The sequence below is a fragment of the Oncorhynchus tshawytscha genome, linkage group LG10, assembly GCF_018296145.1.
Source record: "Oncorhynchus tshawytscha isolate Ot180627B linkage group LG10, Otsh_v2.0, whole genome shotgun sequence".
Lineage (NCBI taxonomy): Eukaryota > Metazoa > Chordata > Actinopteri > Salmoniformes > Salmonidae > Oncorhynchus > Oncorhynchus tshawytscha.
Window position 1 is genome coordinate 41,106,025 of NC_056438.1, and position 14,954 is coordinate 41,120,978.

At 41.0% G+C, this 14,954-nt stretch overlaps 1 protein-coding gene across 26 annotated transcripts in view; it reads right to left on the reverse strand.

Annotated features, from left to right (window-relative positions):
• dlg1b (discs large MAGUK scaffold protein 1b) overlaps positions 1-14,954 on the reverse strand; it is a 266,351-nt gene that overhangs the window by 125,064 nt on the left and 126,333 nt on the right. For 18 of the 26 annotated variants that reach the window (XM_024435208.2, XM_024435214.1, XM_042328546.1 and 15 more), the window contains one exon: positions 7,348-7,401. The exons of 4 other annotated variants lie outside the window; for them this stretch is intronic. In XM_024435208.2, the coding sequence (XP_024290976.1) occupies positions 7,348-7,401 (54 nt within the window). Of the gene's footprint in view, positions 1-7,347; positions 7,402-7,992; positions 8,095-14,954 lie in introns of all 26 variants that reach the window. 4 more of the 26 variants (XM_042328545.1, XM_024435219.1, XM_042328543.1 and 1 more) reach the window with 1 other exon arrangement.

Here is a 14,954-nt window from a genome sequence, read left to right on the forward strand (position 1 = left end):
ATAGGATTCCATCCAGCAAAGTACCTCGAGCAACAGCATTTCCTTAACTGACTTTGGGTTCAAAGGGTAAGCTTTCGTTAGACTTGCTTGTATGTCCCATAGAGACCCTATAATTAAGATTTACGAAATCAAGAAGACAGTGCATAAAGTGATTTATTAGGGTGGCAATATTCCAGTAACTTTCCCCAGAATCAGGAGTGAATAGGTAGGAAATCAGGAATATTCCAACACAGATTTCTGCAAGACCTAAGAATCTTTACAGTAACCATTACTCTCTCGCCGGGAATTCAACTAACGTAGCTGTAGCCGTATGTAGCCAAACGTAGCTGCTGCTCATTCCATTTTCTCGAAACTTGATTAATGGTTAAAAAAAAGTAAGGCCCGCATCCATAGAGACACATACCAGCTCTACTGGTAGTACTGCTACTACCAGCAGTACTACACCTGCACCTGTCGACGACACAAGTTGTTCTGCTTCCACGAGCACATCCATGCTAGCATCAGTAATTCTACATTTGTTGTTAGTCCACCTATCATGGACACTGACAGTTGTGAATCTGATGCAGCCGAAGAGCTACTGCCCCCTTACCTGGGAAAGCACCGAACAACAGACAGGGACGTTGGACCATCGAAGACGCTCAAATATGATGAGAACTACATTGATTTGGGGTTCACTTATATTGGGAGTAGTGCCTTTCCTCATCCACGGTGTGTTATATGTGCAAAAGTACTATCTCACAACTCAATGAAACCTTCACTCTTGCGCAGACATTTAGAAACAAAACATGCCAATTTGAAAAATAAGCCACAGGAGTTTTTTTGAGCGAGAATTAAGACGATGTTCAAGTATTAAAACATGTATAAAGGCAACAGATATCATTAATAAGAAGGGGCTAGAAGCGTGAGCTACCGAGTTGCTAGGACAGGCAAGCCCCATACTATTGTGGAGGACTTAATTCTTCTTGCTGCCGCAGACATGGCTGGGACAATGCTGGGGGAATAGGCAAAAAATATATATACAGACAATGCCTTCATCAAACAACACCGTTTCACAACGCATCAGTGACATGGCAGGAGATGTTTTGAAACAATTACTGCTTCACATACAAGCCAGTGAAATCTATGCGTTACAGCTGGATAAGTCAACAGACGTGGCGGGCCTGGCACAGCATATGTCTGTTACGTTTATGGGGGGTCAATTAAGGAAGACATCCTCTTCTGCAAACCACTGGAAACCAGGAAAACAGGAGGCAATATGTCTTAAGTACTGGACAGCTTTGTGACATCAAATGAACATTGGTGGTCAAGATGTGTTGGTATCCCCTGACAGGGAGTAGTGCTCCCGACGCTACTTGGGTACACTGCAGCACTAATCGAGAGGCTCTTGCTGCAAAGGGAATGCCTGAAAGCTTGAAAGACGTTTTGGGCACTACAGTGAAAATGGTTAACTTTGTTAGGCCCCTGAACTCATGTGTATTTTCTGCATTATGAAATGATATGGGCTGCAACTATGTAATGCTTTTACAACATACAGAAGTGTGCAGGTTATCAAGGGGCAACTATATTCAATGTGCGGAACAAAATTGAGGCTATGATTAAGAAGTTGGAGTTCTCTGTCTGCATTAACAAGGACAACACCCAAGTCTTTCCATCATTGTATAATTTTTTTCGTGTGAAAATGAACTCAAGCTTACGGACAATGTCAAATGTGATATAGCGAAGCACCTGAGTGAGTTGGTTTTGAAATTACGCAGGTACTTTCCCGAAACGGCTAACACAAACAGCTGGATTTGTTATCCCTTTCATTCCCTGCCTCCAGTCCACTTACTGATATCTGAACAAGAGAGCCTCATCAAAATTGCAACAAGCGGTTCTGTGAAAATTGAATCTATTCAGAAGCTACTGCCAGATGTCTGGATTGGGCTGCGCTCAGTGTATCCTGTCTTGGCAAATTGAGCTGTTAAGAGACTGATGCCCTTTGCAACCACGTACCTATGTGAGAGTGGATTCTCTGTCCTCACTAGCAAGAAAACTAAATACAGGCTGTGTGTGGAAAATTATTTAAGACAGACTCTCTCCAATACAACCCAACAATGCAGAGTTATTACATCCTTTCAAGTACACCCTTCTCATTAACCTGTGTTGAGTTATTCACCATTTTCGATGAACAAATAAGGTTTTATATGTAAGATGGCTAAATAAAGAGCAAAATTATTGATTATTATTTGTGCCCTGGTCCTATAAGAGCTCTTTGTCTCTTCCAACGAGTCAGGTTGATCTCACACCCATCAATCTGACCCTGGTGCTAGAGGGGTTACGCAGCTGGAGGTTGAATGTTTGAAGGGGTACGGGACTATAAAAAGTTTGGGAACCACTGGTCTAGACTCTAAAGTTACAGTTCAATATCATAATAGAAAGTCTAGTAAGAGGTTTTAGGGGCGGAAAAGTATAAGATAGAAGGCCCCATTCTGCAGTCAATTTGCGCTCTGAAGCTTTTTAGTCTGTGTTTTTAAAATCTGAACACAATCACACATTTTAATTCATGAGGTGACATAACAGGTTGGCAGGACAGTCTAGGTGCTTGTTTCAAACTACTGAAACATTCAAGTGGATTGTGCTAAATACTGAACATAAGGGGGAAAACTACACGTCTGAGCTAATGTGTATATAAATAATTGAAGTAACTGTGTTTGTCCTGGAATTGCCAACCCTGCGTCCCAAATGGCACCCTATTCCCTGTATAGTGCACTACCTTTGACCAAAAGTACTGCACTAAATAGGGTGCCAACGGCTTTGAACGCTGCCTCTTCGCACTCTAATGTTACTGTGCATAGAGACCTGCCTGAGTGAGAGTTCGGTGAGTCGACAATGCATTCTATTTCTTCTTTTTTAGAAAACTACACAAAAATAAATGCAACAGGTTTTATGAGATGAAATAAAAGACCCCAGAAATGTTCCATAAGCACAAAAAGCTTATTTCTCTCCAATTTTGTGCACACATTTATTTACATTCCTGTTAGTGAACATTTCTCCTTTGCCAAGAAATAATCCATACACCTGACAGGTGTGGCATATCAAGAAGCTGATTAAATGGCATGAATATTACACAGGTGCACCTTGTGCTGGGGACAATAAAGGGCCACTAAAATGTGCAGTTTTGTCAACACAGTGTCACAGATGTCAAGTTTTGAGGGAGCATGCAATTGGCATGCTGACTGCAGGAATGCCCACCAGAGCTGTTGCCAGACAATTGAATGTTCATTCCTCTAGCACAAGCTGCCTCCAACATCATTTTAGAGAATTTGACAGCATGTCCAACTGGCCTCACAACCGCAGACCACGTGTATGGCATTGTGTGGATGAGAAACTTGCTGATGTCAACATTGAAGTGAACAGATTGCCCGATGGTGGTGGTGGAATTATGGTAAGGTTAAGCACAAGCTACGGACAACAAACAAAATAGCATTTTATTGAAGGCAATTTGAATGCACAGATATACTGTGACGAGATCCTGCGGCCCATTATTCAGCCATTCATCCGCCGCCATTAACTCATGTTTCAGCATGATAATGCACAGCCCCATGTTGCAAGGATCTGTACACAATTCCTGGAATCTGTAAATGTCCAACTTCTTCCATGGCCTGCATACTCACCAGACATGTCACCCATTGAGCATGTTTGGGATGCCTTGGATCGACGTGTATAACAGCATGTTCCAGTTCCTGCCAATGGTGGTCACACCAGATACTGACTGGTTTTCTGATACCTTTGCATATCTGTATTCCCAGTCATGCAATCCATAGATTAGGGCCTAATGAATGTATTTCAATTTGACTGATTTCCTTAAATGAACTGTAACTCAGTAAAATCTTTGAAATTGTTGCATGTTGCATTTATATTTTTTTTCAGTATATATTTTTTTGATATATACAAACTTATACAAACGAACAACAACTTAGACTCAAACATCCCATCTGCCCAGACCTGCATGCTCACACCCCCATCCCTAGTGTCTGCATTAGTTCGCCATTTGCATCAAATCAAAATCAAATCAAATCAAATTTTATTTGTCACATACACATGGTTAGCAGATGTTAATGCGAGTGTAGCGAAATGCTTGTGCTTCTAGTTCCGACAATGCAGTAATAACCAACAAGTAATCTAACTAACAATTTCAAAACTACTGTCTTATACACAGTGTAAGGGGATAAAGAATATGTACATAAAGATATATGAATGAGTGATGGTACAGAGCAGCATAGGCAAGATACAGTAGATGGTATCGAGTACAGTATATACATATGAGATGAGTATGTAAACAAAGTGGCATAGTTAAAGTGGCTAGTGATACATGTATTACATAAGGATGCAGTAGATGATATAGAGTACAGTATATACGTATGCATATGAGATGAATAATGTAGGGTATGTAACATTATATTAGGTAGCATTGTTTAAAGTGGCTAGTGATATATTTGACATCATTTCCCATCAATTCCCATTATTAAAGTGGCTGGAGTTGAGTCAGTGTCAGTGTGTTGGCAGCAGCCACTCAATGTTAGTGGTGGCTGTTTAACAGTCTGATGGCCTTGAGATAGAAGCTGTTTTTCAGTCTCTCGGTCCCAGCTTTGATGCACCTGTACTGACCTCGCCTTCTGGATGATAGCGGGGTGAACAGGCAGGGGCTCGGGTGGTTGTTGTCCTTGATGATCTTTATGGCCTTCCTGTAACATCAGGTGGTGTAGGTGTCCTGGAGGGCAGGTAGTTTGCCCCCGGTGATGCGTTGTGCAGACCTCACTACCCTCTGGAGAGCCTTACGGTTGTGGGCGGAGCAGTTGCCGTACCAGGCGGTGATGCAGCCCGCCAGGATGCTCTCGATTGTGTATCTGTAGAAGTTTGTGAGTGCTTTTGGTGACAAGCCGAATTTCTTCAGCCTCCTGAGGTTGAAGAGGCGCTGCTGCGCCTTCTTCAAGATGCTGTCTGTGTGAGTGGACCAATTCAGTTTGTCTGTGATGTGTATGCCGAGGAACTTATAACTTGCTACCCTTGCTCACCTCCTCCCTGTAGGCCGTCTCGTCGTTGTTGGTAATCAAGCCTACCACTGTTGTGTCGTCCGCAAACTTGATGACTGAGTTGGAGGCGTGCGTGGCCACGCAGTCGTGGGTGAACAGGGAGTACAGTTTGTCTTTCCATGATCGCCCATGCTATTTCAATAATAAATCCGTAGATTTTTCGATTGTGTTAATGATTTCCAAGTTTTTATTACATTTTTGTCAAGATGAGTGATGAGAAGAGAATCATGAAGCCCATTGTGTATCTCACTACACCGCCATATGCCATGTCTTGAAATATGCAGACAGACGGATTAAAAGTTTACATTGTAATACTTCTGACAGCCAACTTTCTAGCTTCGACCCACAACTACCGGACTTCATAGCATTCCCAGAAAGCATGGATTATTGAGTCATTCTAAACTTGACATGATTCTGCCATTGTGCTGTAGAATTTGTGAATTATGTCTCCTGTATAATAAATTCTATACATTAGTTTATACTGGATTAAGCGTACATTTTCATAAACTAATTTTGTTAGTTATGCTCCAACTTCCCCTCGATTTTATGGCAACATCAGTTCCTTTTAAGTCTTGGTTCCAATAGTTTATATTTTTTGTCAGTTGGATATACTCTGCAAGGTTTTGTATATCTTCCCTATCATATGAACACCCTTTCGGACTCAAATAAGATTCCATGAAGGTTGCTCTGCTCTGAAAAAATTTATCATCAACATTTCGTGATATGTAACTTTTAAGTTGCATGTATTTGAATCCATCTACATAGGTCAATCCAAAATTACTTTTTAAATTATGTCAGGGCCTGGGATGCTAACACAATGGACCGCAACCAGCTTTCTTCCCAGCAGTACTGAGGAACAATGGCACACAAGAGCTGCTTTAGTCTAGGCTCATGGTTCTCTTAACATTTATATGGAGAAATTGGGATATTTTTTGTGACTTTTTTTGTGATATACTGTACTATTAGCTGATATGAATGAGATTAAATATCAACACACAGATCACCATGCTTCTTTCAATTGTGTTGCAGGATATTACAGCCCAAAGTTAGCTTCATTATAAAGAGTAAATTCACACAATAAAACATATATTTTTTGATTATCTAAATTTGAGCTAAACGTGTTATTAAAGACCTACATACAGTAGGTAGCTCCATTCCATAACTCTGATGGAGGCCAGATTGAACTGGGTCGTGTTCATTTGTCTCCAAAGGGAAGATAAGGGACAAACCGGGAAGGACTATCTGGACCTATCCAATAAGAAACACAGATTTTTTTATTTTCCATTTCAAAACTTTTTTCTATGGTGTGCCCTACTAATCACAACCCAGTTAGAAGTCCAACAAGGTGGTATGTCAGGTGGCTACTGTACGTTTTTTTTTATTTTCTACTTTTACAGTTTGATGCTTTTGTTTCTCCCTGAAATGAAAACTCTGCATGTTTGGAAAGTGATGAAATCACCACCATCTTGAGTGGCCCGATTAATGGAGAGCCTTAACCGCTGAACTCTGCTCAGACTCGGGAGATGAACAATCAAAATGAACTGGTAAGTTGTGGTCAGGAGGGGGATGTGTGCCCCGGTGCTGTCATAGTGCAATTGCGTTGTGAGCAGATTTGATTGCTGTCCACACACACGTACAGTACCAACAAACACGTGCATACACACAGGAGTATGTGTGTGTGTGTAGGCTATTTCCATGACATTGACTGACCAGGAGAATCCAGGTAAAAGCTATGATCCCTTATTGATGTCACTTGTTAAATCCACTTCAATCAGTAGATATTAAGGGGAGGAGACAGGTTAAAGAAGGATTTTTAAGCCTTGAGACAACTGACACATGGATTGTGTATATGTGCAACTCAATATTAGGAAGGTGTTCCTAATGTTTGGTATACTCAGTGTATATACTTGTACGTGTGTACACATATTGACACACACACAAACCATCATTTCAAACAGCATTCAATTTTAGATTACAAAATTATATTAGCATTATTGCATGATACAGTAACACAAAAACCTAATTAACTCTTAAAAGCATGTGATTATGACTCGTGTCAAATTTCAACACCTTATTTAATCAAAATCCTTATTGTTTTGTTCACTGTAACCTCAGGGAAGAGTATCAAAACAGACCTTTTTGGGGATTTTGAATGATAGTTAACTACATCACCACCATTATTAGAAGTATCCAACAGACAACCCAGACATGGTGGTGAAGACTTACATCACAAAATAATATAATTATGTATTTCATTAAAAAGGGTTAAACTTACATATGGAGGCGTGTCCAAACTGTCTGTATTAACCACGACAGGGGGAGGGTTCGCCTAAAAAGAGGGGGAAAAAAGACCTTAGGACCTCAGGATTGCATGTCCCGAGACATTTCCCAAAAATCTGCCATTTCCATTACACTTGGGGATACAATGTAAATTCATATACAAATGTACAATAAAATAAAATGTAACATCCATAACCACCATACAGAAAGAGGAGGCATCAGTCACTTACTCTCCTCATGTTGCTACAGAAAAAAATGAGTAAAAAAGGATAGCGACTGGCTTTCATCAGAGATTACTAGGGCAAAGGAGCATACGTACATTGCATTTTACACTGCGGAATATGCAATGCTGAAGCATAAAGGCCAAATAAATCAAATTAAGTCCTCCAGGCACCCCCCACCGGCTGGCACGAACATGGGTTGTTTAGAGTCAAAAGTGGAACGTGTGGAACAATCCATCTCTCGCTCACTCTGTATGCGTCTTTCTCCCTCACTCACTTGTTCTCACTGTAATCTCCTAACTCCATCAAAGCAAACAATGGAATGGCAGGGATTAAAAAAAACATATACAACACAAAATGACCAACTACAGAAAAATAAATGACGGGTGATGGTGGAAAAAAAAAAGGGAGAAAAAAACCTGTGACGTCGGAGGAAGGATGACAGGAGCAGTCTCAGCTGGGATGGGTGAGATTGGGATCACGGGGATTATGGGAGAGGAAGGCGGGGCGGCATCTGTCTGCTAAACAATAGCAGGGGATGGGTCAGAGGTCAGAAAAACAGTGCAACACAGATGAATACCATAGGCTGCTTCCCTAATGGCACCATATTCCCTACAAAGTACAATACTTTTAATCAGGGTTCGGTTTAAAAGAAGTGAACTAAAAAGGGAATAGGGTGTCATTTGGGATGCAGCCCAAGGGAATGTGGATGTGGGGGGAGGATGAAAGGATGGAGGTGTGTGTGTATGTACACAATCTCCAAATCCCAATGGGACAATGAGGCACAGTGGGGGGTTGGCCTCAACAGATGCCCGTTTCGTGCTTATTGAAAAATATAGAAATGTCAATCTCCAAATGTAGCTAGATGCAATATTAACCCGTAAAACCTATTTCACTTTGTGAGGGGTGCTTTTAGTGGTTAAAGAACTCCACAGGCATAGTACAGTGCATGCTGAAATATAAATGATGGCAAATTTGATTGTGATGTTGCCTGGTTTGATTGTGATTCTTACAGAAGCTGTAGCATTCATCCCGAGCGGGGCACAGAGCATATGATTAAACTTATTGTGGAGTTGAACTAGCATACACAATGTGTCTCTCAATGCATCGTTCTCAGAAGAGAAATCCTGTCACGTTATGTAGTAGTTCCCCTGCAGTGAACGCATCCAAGTTTCAGTTTCAAGTTTTAATGTCACATGCACAAGTACAGTGAACTGTCTTTCTTACGAGCTCCAAAGCCAACAATGCCGTAATCAATACACACAGATGCCCCGTTATCCATGTCAGCGAAAGGCCAAACAGTGTCCTCCTAGGGGTCAGTATTTTCACATCTTCACGGCAGTTATTAGTTGATTTGGATACAAAACACTAAAGTTTCTTAAACTGTTTGAATAATGTCTGTGAGTATAACAGAACTGGTTTGGCAGGAGAAACCCCAAGCACAATCCATCCAGGGACATTTTTTTTTTTAGCTCAATCTGTTTTCCATTAGTTTTCTATGGCAATCCCTTTTTAACCTCTTGAAACTAGGGAGCACTATTTTTCATTTTTGGAAAAATAACGTCCCCAAAGTAAACGGGCTATTTTGTCAGGACAAGATGCTAGAATATGCATATAATTGACAGCTTAGGATGGAAAACACTAAAGATTCCAAAACTGTAAAAATATTGTCTGAGTATAACAGAACTGATATTGCAGGCGAAAGCCTGAGAAAAATCCAATTAGGAAGGGACTCTATTTAGAAAGCTCTGCGTTCCTATGCGTCCCTATTGAGCAGTGAAAGGGATATTAACCAGATTCCTTTTTCTTCTTTTCCCAAATGTGTCTAGTGTCACAATACATAGTTTCAGGCTTTTATTTTGAAAAATGAGCCTGAACGACAACATTGTGTCAGTGGTCAGCTGGAGGCTCCGAGTGTTTTGTGCGTAAAAGACAAATGCGGCCATTGTTTCTCTCTTTCCTACTAAGAAGCCACCTGTCCCGGTTGATATATTATCGGATAGATACAGTGGGGCAAAAAAGTATGGAGTCAGCCACCAATTGTGCAAGTTCTCCCACTTAAGATGAGAGGCCTGTAATTTTCAACCACTGTATTTGAAAAACACCTTGAGGATCGATTATAAAAAACGTTTGCCATGTTTCTGTCGATATTATGGATCTAATTTGGAATATCTTTTCGGCGTTGTCGTGACCGCAGTTTCCGGTGGATTTCTCAACCAAACGTGAAGTACAAACGGAGGTGTTTTGGCTATAAAAATAATCTTTATGGGACAAAATTAACATTTGCTGTCTAACTGGGAGTCTCGTGAGTGAAAACATCCGAAGCTCAAAGGTAAACGATTTAACGTGATTGCTTTTCTGATTTTCGTGACCAAGCTGCCTGCTGCTAGCTAGGCATAATGCTATGCTAGGCTATTGATAAACTTACACAAATGCTTGTCTTGCTTTGGCTGTAAAGCATCAAAATCTGAGATGACAGGGTGATTAACAAAAGGCTAAGTTGTTTTTCAATATATTTCACTTGTGATTTCATGAATATTAATATTTTCTGGTAATATTTTTTATCCGTTGCGTTATGCTAATTAGTGTCAGTTGATGACAATTCTCCCGGATCCGGGAGAGGGTGTTCCAAGAGCTTTAATATAAATATGCTTGCAGTTCCTATGGCTTCCACTACATGTCAACAGTTTTTAGAAATTAGTTGATGTTTTTCCTTTGAGAAATGAAGAAGTAGCCCTGTTATTTTCATGTGTCACTCCAGGTGCACTCTAATGCTTTGGTGCGCGCAACCTGGAACGTGCTTCACTTTTGTTTTCGTCCGGTATTGAGCACAGTATTTCCAGTCTTAAATTTTATAGATTATTTACGTTTTAGGATACATCAATTTGGATTAGGAACGTTGTTTGAAATGTTTGGACCAAGTTTACAGGTAACTTATTAGATACTTTGCAGGCATGTTGGCCGAGTTGGAACCGGTGTTTTTCTGAATCAAACACGCCAAATAAATTGACATTTTGGGGATATAAAAAAGCAATTTATCTAACAAAATGACCATTTGTGATGTTTATGGGACATTTTGGCGTGCCAACAGAAGATCTTCAAAGGTATGACATGAATTATATCGTTATTTCTGACTTTTGTGTAGCACCTGCCTGGTTGAATTCTGATTTTCATGTGTTGGTATGATGGGCGCTGTCCTCAGATAATCGCATGGTCTGCTTTCGCCGTAAAGCCTTTTTGAAATCTGACACTGCGGCTGGATTAGACCGAGTACAGTCAAAAAGGTGATTTTCATGTGTTTTAAAGGCTTAAATCCAGCTAAAGGGATCAATATAACAGCCAGTGAAAGTGCAGGGTGCCAAATTCAAAAGAGAAATCTCAATTAAAATTCCTCAAACATAGAAGCATTTCACATTATTTTAAAGATAAACTTGTTGTTAATCCCACCACAGTGTCCGATTTCAAAAAGGCTTTACGACGAACGCACACCAAACGATTATGTTAGGTCTGCACGTAGTCACAGAAAAACAGCCATTTTTCCAGTCAAAGAGAGGAGTCACAAAAAGCAGAAAGAGATCAAATTAACCACTAACCTCTGATGGTCTTCATCAGATGACACTCATAGGATTTCATGTTACACAATACATGTATGTTTTGTTCGATAAAGTTCATATACAAAAATCTGAGTTTACATTGACGCGTTACGTTCAGTAGTTCCAAAACATCCATTGCTTATGCAGAGAGCCACATCAATTTACAGAAATACTCATAATAAACATTGATAAAAGATACAACTATTATGCATGGAATTACAGATACACTTCTCCTTAATGGAACCGCTGTGTCAGATTTCAAAAAAGCTTTACCGAAAAAGCAAACCATGCAATAATCTGAGTACAGCGCTCAGACAACAAATCCAGGCATACAGATATCCGCCATGTTGTGGAGTCAACAGAAGTCAGAAATAACATTATAAATATGCACTTACCTTTGATGATCTTCATCAGAATGCACTCCCAGGAATCCCAGTTCCACAATAAATGTTTGATTTGTTCGATAAAGTACATCATTTATGTCCAAATACCTCCTTATTGTTCACGCGTTTAGCCCTGTAATCCAAATGCTCAATGCGCGATCGCTTAGTTCAGACGAAAAGTCAAAAAAGTTATATTACAGTTCGTAGAAACATGTCAAACGATGTATAGAATCAATCTTTAGGATGTTTATCATAAATCTTCAATAATGTTCCAACCGGAGAATTATTTGTCTTCAGAACTGCAATGGAACTCAAGCTAACTCTCACTTGAACGCGTGTGGCCAGCTCATGCCTCTCTGCCAGACCAGTGACTCAATCCCCTCTCATTCCCCCCTCCTTCACAGTAGAAGCATCAAACAAGGTTCTAAAGACTGTTGATATCTAGTGGAAGCCTCAGGAAGTGCAATTTGACCCCATGGACACTGTATATTCGACAGGCAAAGAGTTGAAAAACTACAAACCTCAGATTTCCCACTTCCTGGTTGGGTTGTTTCTCAGGTTTTTGCCTGCCATATGAGTTCTGTTATACTCACAGACATCATTCAAACAGTTTTAGAAACTTCAGACTATTTTATATCAAAATCTACTAATAATATGCATATCTTAGCAACTGGGCATGAGTAGCAGGCAGTTTACTCTGGGCACCTTATTCATCCAAGCTACTCAATACTGCCCCCAGCCATAACAAGTTAAATACATTTCCATAATATTAAGTTGGAATAATACTTTGAAATGTTTTAAATTATGATAATGCCCTTTTAGCAACAATTATTTTAAATAAATAATTCAGCCCTTTACCAGGCGGTAAATTCGTTAATAGACCAAACCTTATTACAAGCAGGATTCATTCACACACAATCAGTTGCATTCACATATGGTTCTTTACTAGCCATTCACATATGGTTATTGAGACAACTCAAATGTTCCCACAAATCTTCCATGGACATCTATACATGTGAAAGTTCAAATTGCGAGCCAGCAACTGAAGTAGTAAGGACTCAGTCCTGTCACCTTAATTATGTAAGAGATCCATCTCATGAAGCCTGCTGTTGGCTGTATGAGGTAAGTGCTGCAGTATTTGGATATAGAGGCTTAACTGCTGTTGTGCTGCTGCCGTTGTCGCAGCAAGACCCTATTGGAAAACAGCGCTGGAGCGAAAGTGCTAAAATTAGCCCGCATTGACAACATTGATCCGCAAGCCCTACTTTCAGAACTTCTGCTTCAAAATCCTTTAACAATAGGGCTTACAACGACGTACAAAAGAGCAGAGATTAGATTTCAATTGCATAAGATTGACAAGCCGTGAAATAACTGTAGTTCTATATTTAGCAATTTTGTCATATTTATTGACTGATTATTCTGAATCATTGAGCCAAAAACACTATTTAGACCTTGCCATGGTAGAAGACAATCCTCAGACGAGAAGAACATTCAAGTACGGACAGACAACCACTTCTCCACACTGATCAGACCCAGACAAACCTAACATAATGTCTTTGTACAGTATCCCCAATTCCTAGGGCACTGGATAACTATACTGCTTATAGATTCCCCATGCAGACATTAAGTCTTCCTCCCTTTTGCAGCCTCAAAGATTAATAGTTGCCTTTATGAAACAAGGATATGCAGCTCTTCCAAAAAATTACAAAATGCTTAGCAAAGCTGGGAACACCTGACTCAATAACCTCGCAAGATCTCGTTGACACAACAATTGTCAAGTACAAATTGGGAAACTTACAGTAGCACTGCTGAGGGAGACATACCTTCTCAAAGTACACCATATCGTGCAAGATATCCTTGACACATTTATCAAATAAAAATGGAGAAAGCCACCACTGCTGGGAAAGGAGGTAAGACGTACCTTCTCAAAGGAGAACGGAACCCATGGGACCCGGGACCCATGGGAACCGTGACCCATGTCGGGCCTGAGGGTGCCACCGATACCTCCGATGACTTTGGCCGTGCTCTTGGTGGGGCTCTTCTTGACGCTGTCTCGAAGGTTGATGAAGCGGCTCCTGGCTTTGCATGATGCCGGGAGCGTGCAGGAGGTAAAGGTGGCCAGGGACGAGTGAGCTGGCGGATGTTGAGGTGGCCGGTAAGGCTGATGCTGTAGCTGTTGTTGCTGTAGTTGCTGTTGCTGCATTTGTTGTTTCTGCTGGTGTATTTGTTGTTGCTGCAATTGATGATGCTGCAAATGTTGCTGCTGCATGTGCTCTTGCTGCTGCTGTTGCTGGTGCAGCTCGATGGCGTGCTGCCTTTGAAGGGGGTGCAGGTGAGCGAGGGACTCCTGGAGGTTCAGGTTGACCCGTGGCTGACAGGATACCTTGCCTGGGCCCCTCTCGCCACTACCATTCGGGGCCTTGGAGCCGTATTCGGGCATCGGGAAGTATGTAGTCATTTTCTGAAACCGAGCAGAGGATGTGGAACTGAAGTTCCCGGTTGGAGAATGAGATGAAGTGTCTCGAGGATGACGGATCTTTCGTAACTGCTCAGGAGGAGTGGAATTGTTCCTGTTAAGCTTCGTGCTGGCAACAGACAAAACCCAATCCTATTTCTCGGGGTTCAGCCCCCTCAACCATCTCCATCACTGCCTTGTTTCAATACTCCCGCCCCCTCAATAGTTCTCTTAACTTGCACATTCACCCCTCCCCCTACAGTATCTTGCTCTCTTCCTATTACTCACACCCTCTCATCTCCTCGCATTCTCATGCCAATTAATAGGCTCCAGTGAGCGTGGCACATGTCAGTGCAGGGGGGGGCCCTCTCCTGGCATGAATAATCAATGTCGCCCCCGGATTCAGATACACAGCCATTACATGTCATCGTCAGCAGCCCGGGAATGCGACGAGGAGTCCTGTTGTAAGCAGGGGGGGAAGGGAAGGGATCCATAGCATTCATTTACATTTCATAAAAGCACCTGCTGTGGCTGGTAACTTTAGTGAAATGTGACATACACTACCGTTTAAAAGTTTTTGGTCACTTAGAAATGTCCTTGTTTTTGAAAGAAAGCACATTTTCTGTCCATCAAAATAACATCAAATTGATCAGAAATACAGTGTAGACATTGTCAATGTTGTAAATGACTATTGTAGCTGGAAACGGCTAATTTCTTATGGAATATCTACATAGGAGTACAGAGGCACAATATCAGCAACCATCACTCCTTCCAATGGCACATTGAGTTAGCTAATCCAAGTTTATAATTTTAAAACGTTAATTGATTATTAGGAAACCCTTTTGCAATTATTTAAGCACTGCTGAAAACTGTTTTTCTGATTAAAGAAGCAATAAAACTGGCCTTCTTTAGACTAGTTGAGTATCTGGAGCATCAGCATTTGTGGGTTC